The sequence below is a fragment of the Oncorhynchus kisutch genome, linkage group LG20 (genome assembly GCF_002021735.2).
Source record: "Oncorhynchus kisutch isolate 150728-3 linkage group LG20, Okis_V2, whole genome shotgun sequence".
In the NCBI taxonomy this organism is placed as follows: Eukaryota; Metazoa; Chordata; class Actinopteri; order Salmoniformes; family Salmonidae; genus Oncorhynchus; species Oncorhynchus kisutch.
Window position 1 is genome coordinate 47757026 of NC_034193.2, and position 19176 is coordinate 47776201.

The 19176-nt window shown below is 44.2% G+C and overlaps 1 protein-coding gene across 4 annotated transcripts in view; it reads right to left on the minus strand.

The window, feature by feature from the left end:
• Window positions 1–19176, minus strand: part of LOC109877976 (SH3 and PX domain-containing protein 2A) — a 119669-nt gene that overhangs the window by 39742 nt on the left and 60751 nt on the right. For 2 of the 4 annotated variants that reach the window (XM_031799237.1, XM_031799236.1), the window contains exons 6-8: window positions 15753–15781; window positions 5976–6020; window positions 1152–1280 (exon numbers count right to left, since the gene is read on the minus strand). In XM_031799237.1, coding sequence (XP_031655097.1) covers window positions 1152–1280; window positions 5976–6020; window positions 15753–15781 — 203 coding nt within the window. The remainder of the gene's footprint in view (window positions 1–1151; window positions 1281–5975; window positions 6021–15752; window positions 15782–19176) is intronic. The other 2 variants (XM_031799239.1, XM_031799238.1) reach the window with 1 other exon arrangement.

The window sequence follows — 19176 nt, forward strand, 5'->3', positions numbered from 1 at the left end:
GTAAAACTAAAGAAAAAAGGAGATTCGTTAGCTTGCATAACGACTCAAAGATGTGTTAACGACGCTGTGAGAAAAACACCTCGCGTGCACACACACACACACACACACACACACACACACACACACACACACACACACACACACACACACACACACACACACACACACACACACCAATATTTGAAAGGAAGATGTCTGTGGATGTATTACTGCCAAAGGGTTTTCTGGTGATGGTAGAATGTTAGGCCGTTGTGGTTGTTAATCTTGAGTTGTGCAAGCTGTCAATGACTTGTTACCATGGCAAGTTGGAATCCAGCTCTCGTGTTGCTAAATCGAGTTTGGATCGATGAAAACAAAACATAAGGGCAACATACTCACATTGACTTTTCCCTCAACTGATTTTAGTCAGGGTTTAACACATAGCAAACTGTTACTGATTCAACAACTCGAGTGCCATGTCCTTGGTTTTTGATAACATTGTGAAGTACAATGAAATTGGAGGAAAACACAAGGGTGACAATAGTACACACAGACAGTTATCCCAGTGCTCCCAAATAACAAGTGAGAAATAAAGCTGGTGAGGCAGAATTGATCTCCCTGCATCTTTCTCCTCTCAAAACTCTGCTCGCTGCCCTTTCCAAGATGGTACTCGTAACACATCTGACTCTCCACTAAAATAAAGTGGACTATTAATTATAAGTCCACATTCCTGCTGCACAAGGCAACAGATTGGCCTGCAGCCAAACGCTGCCACACGCACAAACACACACGTACACACCTTCACACAAACCCAAGCACGCAAGCACAGACAAACACACAACACGCTGGCCAAACCAGGTGGAGCCAAGCCCCAGTTAGAAGACAGAGAGAATTCTTAAGGGAGCGACAGAGGTAGAGAGGGAGGAGGGGGAGAAAAGGGGGATTCTTGAGGACAAAGAGGGGCAGAGGGAAGGAAACAGAACATGGAGTGACACCATGAGAGGAAAGAAGGAACAAGGTGCTGACTGTGCATAAGTTGGTGTGTGTGTGCGCGTGTGTGTGTGTGTGCGTGTGTGTGTGTGTGTGTGTGTGTGTGTGTGCGTGTCTGTGTGTGAGAGAAAGATAAGTCAAATACAACACAAAGCAGCACATACAGTAGACACACTACTCACCGCTCTCGCTCTTCTCGATCACGTCCACCGTCTCCCCAGCCTGCAGGCTGATCTCAGAGTTCTCCTGCCTCTCGTAGTTGGCCACCACCACGTACTGCTCCAGCACCATAGGGTCCGAGCTGTCAATGCCTGCACGGGAGGACGGGAAGAAACACGCTGTCAGCCAGCTCCCAGTCCCCACCATGGCACCCCTACCCCGTGGTGGGCGCAAGCGCCCGCCGCCACCACGCGCCCGGTAACGGTATGCCGCCATAGGCCGAATCCGCGCCGTTGCTCCTCCCCAGCCAATCAGAACGCTCGCTCAGGATATTATCACTGCATTTTATTCCCAAGCGTTTGGCCATATAGTGGAACCTTCCCCCGGCCCACACCAACGGACCAGGAAGCATTTGAAAGAAGTCAAAATGAAAAAGGAGGGATGAAATAAAGAGAGAGAAAAACGTGTTCTCCGTTACGGGACCTCCATAATCGAAACAAACGTCCGAAGGAAAGAGAGATGAAGGGAAGAGAGGATAAAAGAAAGAGAAAAGGAGGAGAGGCCAGGGAGAGCTGCTGAGCGGTTGGAGTTGGAGACAGACTCGAGTCGGGACTGGAAGAATAGAAAAAGTTTTCCTCTGGAAAATCTGTAGTGTGGCTTGTTCTCTCTCTCTCCCCTCCTCTCTCTCTCTGTTTGGGAGCCTGCCGTTGGATGAGGAGCAGGGGGCTGTACCACGCCAATCAAGGCAGTCAGGCCTACAGGGCCTTAAATAGAAACATATGAGTGGGACGGGGGACGGGGGAGAGAGAGAGAGAGAGAGGGACGGGGGAGAGAGAGAGAGAGAGAGAGAGAGAGAGAGAGAGAGAGAGAGAGAGAGAGAGAGAGAGAGAGAGAGACAGAGAGGGGTGGGGATAGAGAGAGAGAGAGAGAGGGTGGGGAGAGAGAGAGAGAGAGAGAGGGTGGGGAGAAAAAAAGAGTGCGGCATAACCCAAGTTGAAACGCTTTCTTCTTGTGTTTCACATAAACATAGGCCCAGCATCTGTCTCTTTCTCCTTTTTTCCCCCTCTCTCTTCTTCTCATTCTAGCTCCCAATGATAAACTCTCGAGTGCCAGCAATGACTTCCTTTACAAAGTTCACGTGGTGTGTGTTTGATTTAAGGCACAAGCCCTGTTTGTTGATGTTTTTCTACGCATTGGTACCAACGCTCTGGGATTTTTCATCAAAATTGGAACTAATTTCCTGCCCTCTAAAAGGCTCTACTTGATTTCTCTTCATCCTTACTCATAAATACAATGATGTCTTATCTAACCTGAGTTTGAGCAGTTTGAATATACATTCTATGTATTCCTAAATTGATATCACAGCACTCCAGTAAAGTTAATTACCCTCCAACTCTTGGTCTAGGATTCAGTAGACAAGGACGCGGTCCGTTGCCCAGTAAATAGCACCATGTGTGTCCCTTTATGACATGTCTGTTGTTTATGTCTCTTTTCCAGGAGCAAACATCACGAGGAAAAAAACCAAAACACTGGCAGCCATCTTTGTTTCTCTCGGCACCTAGCTAGGTCCAAGGATCTCCACTTTCTGTGCGAACGAATGTGGAAACCAAACATTGGACACACACACACACACACATGGACATGCATTCTGCGAGTTCTTGTGGACATTTGATTTGTGAGCAGACATAAAGGTAGTGAAGTAAGAGAAATGGTCAAAACAGAAGAACATGCAGGAGGCAGATGGTCCTAAAACGCACTACTGTGTGTGTGTGTGTTACTGTTGTGTGAAAGGGTCTGGGTAACAGTCATAATATTGCTGCACTACACCTAGTGGCTACTGCATGTAGATCTCTATACTATTCTATTCTATTTGTATTATTTCCTATTCTACTCTGGTCCAATAATTATCTAAAAGAAAAATCACTACAAATATGAGTGCATAACAAGTACTGTGAGTGGGGTGAAGTGAAGGCAGTGTCACCGTCAGCATAATTCTACACCCAACCAATAGCTGTGTCCATATGAATATGATTATACTGTATGATTGTTGCCAGCTATTGTATCATTCTATCATTCCCGCCTGTTTATTTGCTATAGCCTGGTCATAGATCTGTTCGTGCTGTCTTGTCAAATCCTATTGTCATTGCCATGCCACACCATAGACCGCGTCGGCTATACAGCACAAACAGATCTGGGAGCCTCTAATTTCAAACTAAGACCTTGGCTAAAGACTAATATGGCCCTTGGTCAAAAGTAGTGCACTAAATAGGGAACAGGGTGCAATTTGGGACTCAGAAAACTATCTGTGCTATAAGCCGACTAAAATGATTGGGATTTAATAATTCAATGGGATTTAAAGACAGGTTATTTCCCAATCCTTTGACACAAGATGTCTGTCAAACATGTAGCATTTAGAACATGGTGCAATTCAGTTTCTACGGTCAAATAAACAACAGCTAACAAACCTAAGTATTATAAAATGAGCTTTGCAACATCCCAACGCTACGACGTCACAAGGAAGAGAGAAGGGATTACGAAATGTAGAGTTTTAACGGTCAAAACTCAAGACGCTTCAATGGAATATAACACAGTTAAGTATCCCCACATGGGCCTATATAAACAAAGAGTCTCGCCAACAACACACGGTATCGCTATTAGTCTTCACTCCTCATGGAAGATTCCCCTGTCTGCGACTGCTTAATATGGTCAAATAAAGACAAAGGCTGAGTCTCAAATCTTCCTGATGGGCCTTATATTTCCTATCTCCTATTCCCTTAACCCCTCCATCTACTCATGTTGTTTGAGTATGGAAACTACTTTCCTTTCTCTTAACCCTTCTGACAGCATAATATTACTCTGATTCCCTACAGTGAGTTCACTATTACTATATAGCCAACTCCTTTGTGGGCTCAGGTCAAAGGTAGTGCACTATGTGTCATTTGAGATATGGCCAAAGCACATGCAGGCAAATTAACACATGTAAGGCGATACAGGGTGAAAATGGGGTCAAACTTAGTTATAAAATGACACCGGATCAACCCTCCACATGTTGCATGCTGTCTCTATGGATACGGTCGACTGTTGTGTGTACAACCAGGAAACATCATGAATCATAACAGTTGCTTGCTTATATGTTGGTGTCAATCTCATAATAGCTCGGGCCATGGCCGGATCATTATTTTCTTCAAAACTCACATTGACACTTCGAAAGTGGTAATACAAGGAAACAAAGTTTTTTTTTCTCTCTAAATGTTGCAGCAATTACGCCTAAGTTGACTGGGAGAACATTTGGAAAATGCTCCCCAGATGCTGGGGGATTCAGGCCCTTTCTATTCCCGTTAAAAGCTTGATGTGATGTGTTTATTTCTGGAGAAAAACACATTCATCGCTGAGATGTTTATTTGCAGAGCTGCAAATTATCTCACAAATTCTGTGTTCTCTCTCTCTCTCTCTCTCTCTCTGTCTCTGTCTCCTCTCTCTCTCTGTCTCCTCTCAATTAAATTAAATTAAATTCAAGGGGCTTTATTGGCATGGGAAACATGTGTTAACATTGCCAAAGCAAGTGAGGTAGATAATATACAAAAGTGAAATAAACAATAAAATTAACAGTAAACATTACACATACAGAAGTTTTAAAACAATAAAGACGCTACAAATGTCATATTATATGTATATGTATATATATATATATACAGTGTTGTAACAATGTACAAATGGTTAAAGCACACATGGGAAAATAAATAAGGATACATTTGGGTTGTATTTACAATGGTGTTTGTTCTTCACTGGTTGCCCTTTTCTTGAGGCAACAGTTCACAAATCTTGCTGCTGTAATGGCACACTGTGGAATTTCACCCAGTAGAAATGATGGGAGTTTATCAAAATTGGATTTGTTTTCGAATTCTTTGTGGATCTGTGTAATCTGAGGGAAATATGTCTCTCTAATATGGTCATACATTGGGCAGGAGGTTAGGAAGTGCAGCTCAGTTTCCACCTCATTTTGTGGGCAGTGAGCACATAGCCTGTCTTCTCTTGAGAGCCATGTCTGCCTACGGCGGCCTTTCTCAATAGCAAGGCTATGCTCACTGAGTCTGTACATAGTCAAAGCTTTCCTTAAGTTTGGGTCAGTCACAGTGGTCAGGTATTCTGCTACTGTGTACTCTCTGTTTAAGGCCTCTCTCTCTCTCTCTGTCTCTCATTGTCGTTGATTGACCATCATGATCTTAGATCTACATGGTGAACTCAAGTGTAAAGAACCAGACTCCTGGTTTCAACTGTACTGTGTAACACACTATGGCCAGGCAGCAACAGTTTGGCAAGGTGCCTAAGGCTCTGTGTTTAATGTGCATTGAATGTTTGACAGCCATCCAGTCAGGCAGGTCCATAGGGATGCAGAGATTAAAGTCAGTAAAGTACGACAGAACGTGAACGGTTGATCTTGAGCAGATGGGTAAGAAAATAAACAGAAACCAGTGACAGTCAGTGAATGCATGCGAAGCAAAAGAAGTGAAAATCGCCCCCCAAAAAATGGACAAACATGGAAAAGCCATTGGGCATGTGGTTATAGAAAGCAGAGCCACCACAACACACACACCAGCGTTGCGACATACACACAGGCACAAGCGTATGCACCCCACCCACGCACCACAGGAGGCTGCTGAAGGGAGGACAGCTATTAATAATGTCTGGGAACGGAGCAAATGGAAGGGCATCGAACACATGGAAGCCATGTGTTTGATGTGTTTGATACCATTCCACTGATTCCGCTCCTGTCATTACCACCAGCCCCGTTCTCCCCAAATCAAGCTCCCACCAACCTCCTGTGCCACGCACACAAGTCGGACTACCTGAGGCCTCTTTCCTTGGACTGTCGGTAAAGCCGTACATCCACACTGTAGGCCCGAGGAAGAGGAGAAGAAAGGGAGGAAGAGAGGAAAAGGGGATGTTATTCAGTCCATGGTGCTCAGCACACAAACATCTCATCAACATCATATTGTTCCTGTTATTCCCTCCTGATTACAAACAGCAGGAACTGAACAGTCTCTACAGCACGAACCAAACATAATATCTTTGCCCTGGTAGAGAGCACTGATTCACATCAAAACACAGTGTTTTGCAGAAAGCACATCAATCCATGTTCGTGTGGTTGTGATTCACTGCATAAGACCATCACAGAAGACTGTCATTGCAGACATGTCTGCTGTCTTTCTTCAGCAACACATACTGTAGCAATTGAGAGTGTAACAGTAGAATAGAAATAGCCTCGCATGATCCTGGGCTGACACATATTTTCGTGGCACACCCCTCCCTTCATCCCGCTCTCTCCCTCAATCCCGTCCTGGATTGTCAGGGGGGGGGGGGGGGCTCCCCTCTACAAACACAGCTCAGACATCCCCATCTCGTCAGGAAATTAAATGTCACACGTCAGCAGGGTGTGTGTGTCAGTGTGTGTGTGTGTGTCCATTATATCAAAATCTGTGAAAACTGGGTATTAGAAAAAAGGTAGAGGAGTGGGACAAGGCAAGGGTATCTGTCATCATCAATGAGGTTTTACATTTTGAAATTCCCTGTCCAAACTATCCTTCTCTTCTCGGAAGCGCTGTCTGAAATCATCCTTCACCTGGGCACGCAGACAAAACTAGAGCTCTCTGGGCCGGCCATAAACCCCAACCATAACCAATATGAAGGGTTGGGAAACAACGACAGCATGGAACCAGCGTCCTGCAGAGAACAAGGAAAATGTCCCAACCGAATGCATAGTGGGATATCATTATCTTTAAAATATTGTGGGACATTCTCCTTGAAATCATTTCAGTAAGGAATTCATTCAAGCCAGAACACCACAGGAGGTCCCTCTTTCCCACCCTGTGAACCTCGACCCCTACCACACCTCCACTCCATTCCCTCACACTCCCCTGCTGTGAGGGAAAATTCACATCCATTTCAGTTTTCAAATGATATAATAAAGGTCAGAGCCTCTCTCTCGCTGTTTCTCTCTCTCTTTCTCTCCAGAGTCGCACGGAGCTGAGGAGATTGATGCTGGTCCCCCGAGGGAGGCTTGTAGAGTGGCCGGGTCAGCCGGCTCAACCCCAGTTAACATACACCCTCCAATCTAAACCCGGCTAGCGAGAGATGAGACGTTTCTTTCAGCACAGCACTCAACATATGATTGATATTAACTGGAGAGTGGAGAGACCGCTGCTGCATGCACACACAGAAAGAGACACACACACACACACACACACACACACACACACACACACTGACTGCTTAATTCCTTTCAGGGTTCTCTGATGATGGCCCACTAACCCGAGCAGACTCCAGTCACTGTGTTTTCTTTTCCCCTCCTGCTGGTATGGTGTGGGTCATTTACCTCCTTCCACCAACCCCACAACGTCCACATTACCCAGCAATTAAGGAACTTGTGGCGGTGACAAATTGCTTTTCTAAGGTCAATAATTTCCAGGTTTTGTTTGGAACGGCTTATTAGCCATCTGTCCCGTAATTTGATCGATTTAGTAGATTATGTTTGGAAAAGCCAGTTGCTGTCTGGCTCTCTCTCGCTCTCCCTCTCCACTCCCTCCTTCTCTCTGTCTATCTCTCTCTCTCTCCACTCCCTCCTTCTCTCTGTCTCTCTCTCCCCCTCCTCTCTGTCTCTTTCTGTCTTTCATCCATCCCCCCATAATCACTCATCCCCCCGCCTACAATCACTCTATAGGTGATTGTAGGCGGGGGGGAGAGAGCGGGGGGGGGGTTCAAGCAGAGAAGAGAAATTGTGAAATATGTTTTGACTGAAAGACATTGAGACAGCTTGTCTGGTCGATGTTCAGTTGAATTTATTATGGATCCCCCATTAGCTGCTGCAAAGGCAGCAGCTACTCTTCCCGGGGTCCAGCAAAGTTAAGACAGATAGACCATTCAAAAAACATTACAATACATTTCACAACAGATGTCACAACACGTTAAGTGTTGGAATGTGTCTGGTGGATTTTGTTGTCAAACTAACAAGTCCCATTTCCAAGATGTCTTCATAACATAAAAGCACGTGAGTCAAAGAGAGACTCTAGCATGCTGGGCCTAGTGACGGTACCTCACAGAGCTTGCTGTCAGCACACATCAGGATGTGTCCGGAAAGAAGTTACAACCACTTGTCAACCAATGCCAAGACTAGAAAAACAGCTAGAAACAACCAATATTGAGACGACAGCAGTTAGCATTGAAGACACAGTATCCAACTGTGAGACAACCATTCACAATGACAAACGAGGATCACAGACAAGACAAACATTGCCAACGACAAGACCACAGCTAGAAACAACAAATTACTACGAACCATTATTGAGTCGACACCCAAATGTGAACCAACCACTCACATTGATCACAATGACAATCCCAAACCGAGAGTGATGCTAACCATTAGCAATGACAAACACTGGCGGTGGCGATGACAAAATACTGGCGTGGAACGGCCATGAGCGGTGACAAAATAGTCGCTAACTCACCCAGCTGGGAGTCACAGAGTGTGGGTGGACAGAGTGAGGGGTGAGGCCAAATAGCGCAAGCTACATCTGTTTCGGAGTCTGGTCTGTTTCCTCTCTCTCTCTCTCTCTCTCTCTCTCTCTCTCTCTCTCTCCACCCTCTTTCTATTTAGACTGGGACTGTGTTTGGTTCTCTCTCTCCATTTCTCACCATTCCTCCCCTCTCTCTCTCTCTCCTTTTGTTTTAAGTCATGTCACTCAGTCACAGTGGGATCTGGCTGCTAAAACATTTATCTTTCTCATTTCTCTTTGGGAGAGACCTCGGCCGACACGAGAGCTAGGCAAACGCAGCTACACACTCTCCAAGCCAACCACTACAATAGAGAGCAAATATCTCTTAGTGTTGGGCATTGTTGGACTGTCTGTATTGATACTGCAGTGGCTTATGACTGCACTCACTGCAGCCAATGTTGGGTGAAAGAGCTGAGTTTTCATACTTTTTTGTTGTTGTACTTTTTAACCCCTTTTTCCGTGATATCCAATTGGTAGTTACAGTGTTGTCCCGGCAAAGTTTGAGAGCCGTGAGTCCTACCAAGAATACAACCCTACCAAGCCACACTGCTTCTTGCCACACCGCCCGGTTAACCCGGAAGCCAGCCGCACCAACGTGTTCGAAGGAAACACTGCACAACTGGCAACCGAAGTCAGTGTACATGCGCCGTGCTCGCCACAAGGAATTGCTCGCGTGATGGGACAAGGACATCCCGGCCGGCCAAAACCTCCGCTAACTGGGATGACACTGGGCCAGTTGTGCACCCTGGGATCAAACCCGGGTCTGTAGTGATGCCTAATAGCAAAGGATGTAACATTGACATTTCAAGAGCTCGCTGCCTGATGAGGTAAAATGCAGAGAATGACAAGGTCCTAGCGAGGCAGGAAGAATGACTACATTTGTTGTTTCTTGGGAGGATGAGCTGTCATTACCATGTGGCGTTGTCTTCTTCCTTGTGTTACGCTCCAAAAAAGAATCACCACCCCTCTTACCATTCCTCACAAAACACACACAGGCTCGCACACACCAACCACACACACATATACACACACGCATACACACACACACATATGCACAATCGAACGCCCACACTCCTCCTCTCCCCAGCCTGGCAGGCCCCACGTCAACCCTATTAGACATTTTGACGTCACGCTGGAATCTTATGCGCCATGCCACGTAAACACTAGACCAGAGCCTGAACTCAGACTGACATTCTCTTTCAACCCGTGGCCTCCACATTCACTCTGGCTTGCGTACCAAATGGCACCCTATTCTCTGTAGTGAACTACTTTTGACCAGTGCCCTATGAGTCCAGCTTAAAAGTAGTGCACTATAAAGGGAAGAGGATGCCGTTTGGGAAGCAGACCTCTGTTCACTGCATCTGGCCTTCACATGCAAGGCAGAAACTCTCTAGGACTGAAGGGGAGGGAAGGAGGGGACCCCCTCCCATCCACTTCTGACCTTCATCTTCCTCGCAGCCTTTATTACCTCGGAGTTCTTCATCTGGACTGAGGAGGTTTCCGTTTTTTATATGAGGATTATTCCACCACTATGCACTGTAGATTAAGCTGATGAGTGAAGAAAGTAAATGTGAAATTGGTTAAAAAAAAGAGGGACGAATGTTGTGTAAAAGCTGAATGAAACATCCCAAAGTTAATAGAAGAATCAGTATTAACTTGGAAAAGGTCATGTGATCAGTTAGTGGTGTTGCCTATGTGCTGTAACTAACTCCATGCAATTTTGTGGCATTGCAGACATGTAGCCATGCAGACCATACTGTAAACAGAGTCTACGGGAAGGCTAACACTATGCCATCTCTAGACTTATCCTGCAGCTAAAACCCAAATTAAACGCACCACAAACTACAGTAGCGTGCTACCATAACCCTGTCGTCCCTCGTGTTAACTACTTACTTAACTACTGGTTCTAACATACAGATAAGAGAGTCACTCCCTCCTATGGCGATTCCTGCGGAGGAACGAATGACAGGGAACCTATATGCTGTGTTCTTATGTCGAGGGTTTCGAGTTCACATCCTGGGTCGGGAAGATATGGCGAGGCTATCTTTCATATGCAAAGAGATACCATTATTGGTCGATTTCCATTAGACATGTAGCAGCACCAGCCTATCATGGGATTCCTGAAGCCCCAGCCTCCCTTCAGACATAATGGGCAGGCTAGGACTTTTCCTGCCCACTTGACCTGACCAGAAATAAACATTACCCTGAGGCTATAACTAGGTTCCAGAATTGTCCCTTGTCAGGTCATGACACACACACACACACACACACACACACACTATTACAGAACAACCTGTCAGATGGGTGAACTAGGTCCTCGCTGTCCATATGTAATCTCATTCAGTATGATCTAAAAGGCTAAACTGATCCTAGATCAGCCCTGTCTTATATCTCATTTAAAGCAGTCAGTTTCCAAGGAAATTAAATGAGGGTTCTGGTAAAGGGAAAAAAGGATTTAATCGAATAGGTGTGAGCTCATTCGGGGCATTGGAGAACCTGATGGTTTAAGGAAGTTTGTTGGGTTTGTGTTCTATGCTCCAAACAACTTGTCAGTTACATTTAGCAAATGATGATTGACTTTGATTAACTGCAATTAGTCATTCTGATTAAACTCAATGTTTTTGAAGCATGTTGGAACTGATTTTAAAAACAGATTGAAAACAAAGTAAGACCAAAGTTAGAAGGAAAACTAGTTAAAGGTAAATTATTACAGTATAATATTACTACAAAGCACCCTGATATCACCATGCAATATAACAAACAATCTGAAAATCACATTGGCTTGTAGATATGGGCAGTCAGCCACTACTGAACTATCAAAAAGTTGCCTTTTAGGCTTCAGAAAGAAGGCAAATGTCATTGATCATTAACCACAAAGCATTTCCTGCTCTTTTCTATTTAAAAATTCATGCAAAAGTCTGACTTTTGCTTCTCCCTTCACTCTCCCAACCTCTGTGTGTGGGAAAGAGAGATATTAAAAGGGATAGGTCACCTAAATTACCAAATCTACTTATTGGTTTTATTGATCTTACCCTGAAAGCAGTCCATGGACAAGAATAGAGGGCAATCCATGCTTTTGTTTTGTTTATTTAGCCACTGTCACCAACCGCTTACTTAGCTAGGTAGCATTTTCTAAACCCATAGAAGTCCAATATTAGCATGGTTTCGGCTGAACTATCCCTTTAAGATGTACATATTGGTTGAGCTATCCCTTTAAGATGTACATATTGGTTGAGCTATTCCTTTAAGATGTACATATTGGTTGAGCTATCCCTTTAAGATGCACATATTGATTGAGCTATCCCTTTAAGAAGCACATATTGGTTGAGCTATCCCTTTAAGAAGCACATATCGATTGAGCTATCCCTTTAAGATGCACATATTGATTGAACTATCCCTTTAAGAAGCACATATTGATTGAGCTATCCCTTTAAGAATCACATATTGGTTGAGCTATCCCTTGAGATGTACATATTGGTTGAGCTATCCCTTGAGATGTACATATTGGTTGAGCTATCCCTTGAGATGTACATATTGGTTGAGTTATCCCTTGAGATGCATATATTGGTTGAGCTATCCCTTGAGATGCACATATTGGTTGAGCTATCCCTTTAAGATGTACATATTGTCACGTTCTGACCTTAGTTCCTTTATTATGTCCTTGTGTTAGTTTGGTCAGGGCGTGAGTTGGGGTGGGTAGTCTATGTTCTTTTTTCTATGTAGTATTTATGTGTTTGGCCTGGTATGGTTCTCAATCAGAGGCAGGTGTCGTTCATTGTCTCTGATTGAGAATCATACTTAGGTAGCCTGTTTTCCCCATTTTGGCTGTGGGTGTTTAATCTTCTGTTTAATGTTTTCTGCACCTTACAGGACTGTTTCGTTTTTTTTCGTTTATTCACGTTGTTGTTTTGTATTTCAGTGTTCAGTTAATAAAATCATGAACACGTACCACGGTGCGCTTTGGTCCACACCTTCTTCCATCTACGAAAACCGTTACACATATTGGTTGAGCTATCCCTTTAAGATCAAACATAGCACGGATAAGATGGCGCTGATAGACAGGATCACCCTGTTTCTAGCTCCTCGCTAACTTCGCAATAAGAATTTCGCTACACCTGCGATAACATCTGCAAATCTGTGTACGCAACCAATAAACTTTGATTTGATAATGGTGACTCACGCACGTATAGCTTTTGCTATGGCTAAGCAACTATTTCTATATCATCACCATGCTAACACGTTAAGATAGCTAATGTCGACCTCAAATCCTTTTTAAGTATGAATGTATGGATAAACAGCTAATTCCATAGGTCAGTCATATTGAATAGCCTAGTATAAAGTCATATGTTCGACCACACACATACACCCATCCAGCCAAGTCCTGCCAGGTCTTTGACCATGGGGTCAGCACAAACAGATCTGGAACAAAGCTAACCTACCCACTTTCCAATACAGTAGTGATACAGTATACACAATGGTGTCTCCCTCTAGGATTTTCCCCAGCATCCTTCACACTCTACATTACTTTCATGTACAGTTGAAGTCAGAAGTTTACATACACTTAGGTTGAAGTCATTAGTACTCGTTTTTCAACCACTCCACAAATTTCTTGTTAATAACAAACTATAGTTTTGGCAAGTCGGTTAGGACATCTATTTTGTGCAATTTTTAACAGACAGATTATTTCACTTATAATTCACTATCACAATTCCAGTGGGTCAGAAGTTCACATACACTAAGTTGACTGTGCCTTTAAACAGCTTGGAAAATTCCAGAAAATTATGTCATGGCTTTAGAAGCTTCTGATAGGCTAATTGACATCATTTGAGTCAATTAGAGGTGTACCTGTGTATGTATTTCAAGGCCTACCTTCACCTGTACAAACAATAGTACACAAGTATAAACACCATGGGACCATGCAGCCGTCATACCGCTCAGGAAGGAGACGCATTCTGTCTCCTAGAGATGAATGTACTTTGGTGCGAAAAGTGCAAATCAATCCCAGAACAACAGCAAAGAACCTTGTGAAGATGCTGGAGAAAACAAGTACAAAAGTATCTATATCCACAGTAAAAAGAGTCCTATATCGACATAACCTGAAAGGCCGCTCAACAAAGAAGAAGCCACTGCTCCAAAACCGCCATAAAAAGCCAGACTACGGTTTGCAACTGCACATGGGGACAAAGATCATACTTTTTGGAGAAATGTCATCTGGTCTGATGAAACAAAAATATAACTTTTGGGCCATAATGACCATCATTATATTTGGAGGATAAAGGGGGAGGCTTACAAGCCGAAGAACACCATCCCAACCGTGAAGCACGGGGTTGGCAGCATCATGTTGTGGGGGTGCTTTTCTGCAGGAGGGACTGGTGCACTTCACAAAATAGATGGCATCATGAGGGGGGAAAAGTATGTGGATACATTGAAGCAACATCTCAAGACATCAGTTCAATCTTGGTCGCAAATGGGTCTTCCAAATGGACAATGACTCCGAGAATACTTACAAAGTTGTGGCAAAATGGCTTAAGGACAACAAAGTCAAGGTATTGGAGTGGCCATCACAAAGCCCTGACCTCAAACCTATAGAAAATTTGTGGGCAGAACTGAAAAAGCGTGTGCGAGCACGCCAGCTCGGTCAGGAGGAATGGGACAAAATTCACCCAACTTATTGTGGGAAGCTTGTAGAAGGCTTTGACCCAAGTTAAACAATTTAACATGTATATTTTTTTTTACCCCTTTTTTCTCCCCAATTTCATGGTATCCAATTGGTAGTTACAGTGTTGTCTCATCGCTGCAACTCCCGTACAGGCTCGGGAGAGGCGAAGGTCGAGAGCCATGCGTCCTCCGAAACACGACCCAACCAAGCCACACTGCTTCTTGACACAATGCCCCTCCAACCCACTGCACACCTGGCGACCTGGTCAGCGTGCACTGTTCCCGGCCCGCCACAGGAGTCGCTAGTGCGCGATGAGACAAGGATATCCCTGCCGGACAAACCCTCCCTAACCCAGACGACACTGGGCCAATTGTGCACCGCCCCATGGGCCTCCCGGCCGCGGCCGGCTTGCGACAGAGCCTGGACTCGAACCCAGAATCTCTGGTGGCACAGCTAGCACTGAGATGCAGTGCCTTAGACCACTCTACCCGAAACATTTGACCCAAGTTAAAACAATTTAAAGGCAATGCTACCAAATACTAAATGTAAATGTAAACTGAAAATAAATCATTCAACTAAATCACTCAACTATTATTCTGACATTTCACATACTTCAAATAAAGTGGTGATCCTAACTGACCTAAGACAGGGAATTCTTACTCTGATTACATGTCAGGAATTGTGAAAAACTGAGTTGATATGTATTTGGCTAAGGTGTATGTAAACTTCCGACTTCAAATGGAATATGTCATATAAAGCTATCTCTATTCCTTAAACCAGAGCCCACAGCCAAGAAACATTTGAACGGCTTTGACCATGGTTGTGCCCTAAACGGCTCCCTATTCCCTTTATAGTGCACTATTTTTGACCATAGGGCTCTGGACAAAAGTAATGCATTATATAGGGAATAAGATGCCATTTAGGATGCAATCTGTCTCTCCCCACAACAGAAAATAATGAATCCTGGCAGACAGAACAGGAACATCAACGGCTATCCTTGCAGAGACATCCCCAGGAGTTTCAATACTTTATCGACCCCACCCAAGGCTCAAGGCAAGGCGAGGCTATACAGAGGGTTTGTTCAGTTGGAACGCATCCCAAAAACACTGGTCAAACAGTCTGTCACGGTTCTGTTCCGTTCCGTTCCGTTAGCCGACAAGTAAACAAAACCCACATTGACAGATAGACATGAAAGTGACAGTTAAGGGGAAAGATAGATCACGCTGTGTGACAAGTACCATTCACCAGGATGACAGATCATTCAGTGCTACAGGACGAAGAAGAAGGGGGGTAAAGTTTCCCTCCATCTACTTAAGTCAATCAATTACCCTGTACAGCATTACAATGTCTTACAACATACATACTGTAGAAAACATGAAGACACTTGAAATCAATAGGGTGGTGGAAAGACTTACCTGATTTGCGCTTGGATGATCCATAGTCCCTAAAAAAGAAGCAACAACAGAGGGACATGATGAGAGTCAAGTGAAGGACAGCAGCACAGAGGAGACACACATAGGGTGTCTGTCACTCCTTGACCTCATTAACATACACACACACACACACACGTACACACACACAGCTCAGCCCGCACGCAGAGACGGAGGCGTGTGTGTGTGTGTCTGAGGAGTGAGTGAGTGAGCGATTATGAGAGTATGTATGAGAGAGAGAGAGAGAGAGAGAGAGAGAGAGAGAGAGAGAGAGAGAGAGAGAGAGAGAGAGAGAGAAATGAGTAGGGCCAATTGACAACCTGATCATGTGACGATTGAAACGGCACCACCATCCTCCCTCCCTCCCTCCTCTTCAACTCCCCTTTCCTCATTTCCTTCATCAGAGAGAAAGAGGGAGGATCTGTTTGTCTTCTTAATGGATTATAATTGGTTTACGTTGCTAGCTAAACTACGGCTAAATTAAGGACATGCGGACTGCGGAGCGGAACTAGCCCTGCTGAATGGGTGTGTGTTGTGGTGTGCTGTGCTATGCTATGCTGTGACTGCTGGTAGCGAGAGAGAGAGAGTGTGTGTGTGTGTGTGTGTGTGTGTGTGTGGGTGTGTGTGTGTGTGTGTGTGTGTTAACTGCACAGTGCAGGGCAGAATGATGCTTGGAACAGCTTGGTGTTTCATCAGGATGACGATGCAGTTAGTGGTCTTTTTAATGAGGTTAAGGAAATTATTCTCCTGGGCTGTCGCTGTGAGTGAACACACACACACACTTCACCCGAGACCAGATGACCAATCCAAGGTCTGTAACCATCTCTCTCTACCTCCCTAGTGGCATGAAGGCATGATAGCCCTTTCAGAGTCAATGCCCTGCCTCAATTAGCCTCTTTGTAGCTCTCTACAGAGGATCATGAATAATGCCCTTATATTGTTCTAATGGCCAGCCAGAATACTGTCCATTGTGACCAGACGGACTCTAGCTCCTACCCTGGTGTCATCAGTGGTCAGCCGCTCTGGGCAGATGACCCTCCAGCTAAAGAGAAACAACTGAAGCTATTGTATTCAGCTGACAGTGAGACTATAGTTAGAGCTGGGATTTTAATGGAAATCATTTGTGGAAAGAGAATTCTTGCACCAGCTAGCAGGATATTTGCTTTTTCTGTCCTTGGTCCTGCCTGCTGCAGTGTTGGCAATGCTGCCAATATCCTCTTCTTTATGGGTGATAGAGATTTCCAGAATTTTCAACATTTCATGTTCACTTTCTTAGGATCCACTGCTGCGCTTCTATAGACATCCAGATATATATGTCCATATAGATATATCCACATAGAACAACACCAATTCTATATATTTCTATAATTTTACACAATAGAATTCTATGATTCTATATTCTGTAATTCTATGATTATTTGGTACATATTTCTATAAAAATCTCACAATTCAACTCCAGTCACAAACTTCTGTTTTGTATTGAACACTACTTAACACTACTCTACACCAGTGTACTGTCAGTGCGGTACCTATAACCCCATAACAAAGGCCCACCTGGCTATGCCAGTCCCCAGTGTTGGAGAGTTAACAGGAGATGAGGTCTCACTTACAGAGTTTACAACACAATGTGACCTGAGCTAGGCGTAGTGGGTTACCAGGGCCTTTAAAACTACACAGACACAGAGGGAAGGCTCACAGGTTGACAGTCAAAACCTAAATAGTGGAGGAGGAGAGGAGAGGAGAGGAGAGGAGAGGAGAGGAGAGGAGAGGAGAGGAGAGGAGAGGAGAGGAGAGGAGAGGAGAGGAGAGGAGAGGAGAGGAGAGGAGAGGAGAGGAGAGGAGAGGAGAGGAGAGGAGAGGAGAGGAGAGGAGAGGAGAGGAGAGGAGAGGAGAGGAGAGGAGAGGAGAGGAGAGGAGAGGAGAGGAGAGGAGAGGAGAGGAGAGGAGAGGAGAGGAGAGGAACATCAGGGACATATTTTCAAGTCAAATATCTTTTTAAGCACTTAAAACACTAACTAATTCGATCAATACTTAACTTGTACAGATAGTACAAGTAAACTGCCTTCCATGTTTCACACGTGTAGTAAGGAAAGGGCTTGTTTGGTCGAACACCACAACAGGCTGAAAAGTACTTAATTGTACTCCTCTACCCTGAAGACTGTTAAACAATGCCTGCAGAGCTTCATTTACAAGGTAAACCTGTCCTGAACATCTTATAAAGAAGTAAAAATCAAGAAAAGTCAACTGCGTAAGCAATTTTTCGTCCAACTGTAAATGTTGTGCATCAACCACAACCGGCAACTTCAGCTTTGGAATTTCTGTCTAGTTCTTTCTATTAGCAATTGTGTGCATCGTCATCATGTTGAGTGAGATAGATGGATCCATGGAAATAGAATGACTATTATATGGACGGATCAACAATGACAGACTTACAGTAGCTAACTAATAACCCTTCATACTTGAGAACAAGAACAGTCTCCTGGTTAAATCGATACTGTGTGTGTTTCGATTCAGTTATTTCCTACATCCTGGTAAACAGGGTCGTACAGTATTCATTAGAGTACAACGTGTACAGTTTTGCAATGGGAAACGAACAAGCCTTTGTTAATAGTCCAGTTATAATCGCTCCCTCTTTCAGTCTGTTGTCCTCCATTTGGTTCCTAATGAATAGGACCCTGATGAAGGTCATACCAAAAATGCTTTGAGGTGTATTATCATCAGGGGCGCAACTTTCGCTGGGGACGGGGGTGGACATGTGACTTTTATTTGGATACATCCATAACAAGAAGCTAATGAGTGGCGATTTCGCCTGGCATAGAAACTGTGCTCACTCGTTACAACACTGCTGTTCAGAGGAGCTAGCCAACAACACAGCTACGGTAACACAATCACTTCAAACTTAAGATGGAAAGACAGCAAATTAGCTGCGTTTGTTTTTTTAACCTTTTTTCAATTTATATATTTTTCTATATATATCCATAAAAATGATGCCAGCTGATTCATGAGTTTGACTGGCTGAGAAACGCTGCCTGCCTGTCTGTCTCGTCCCGACTCCCAACACGTTCATTACTATGGGACAGCAGGAGATCGAATTTGACTATAGAAACCATGTTGCAAATGTTGGAGAGACAGACAGCAAGGTTTATACAAATCTCTGCTGTTGAAAACGAATTGTTAGTCTAAAATAAATGTGAGATAAAGTCTAGATGCTTTTTATAGTGGAGATCAAGTTTATAAAGTGCCTGGTTGGGTTGATGAGACAGTGGATTGCACAGATGGAACAGAGTAAAGAAGCATTTTAACGTCATAGATTTAGCCAGTGGTAACTTGTGGAATAGACACTGTAAAGAGCTTTTAACCAATCAGCACTCAGGATTAGACCCACCCATTGTATATATTATCCCCCCAC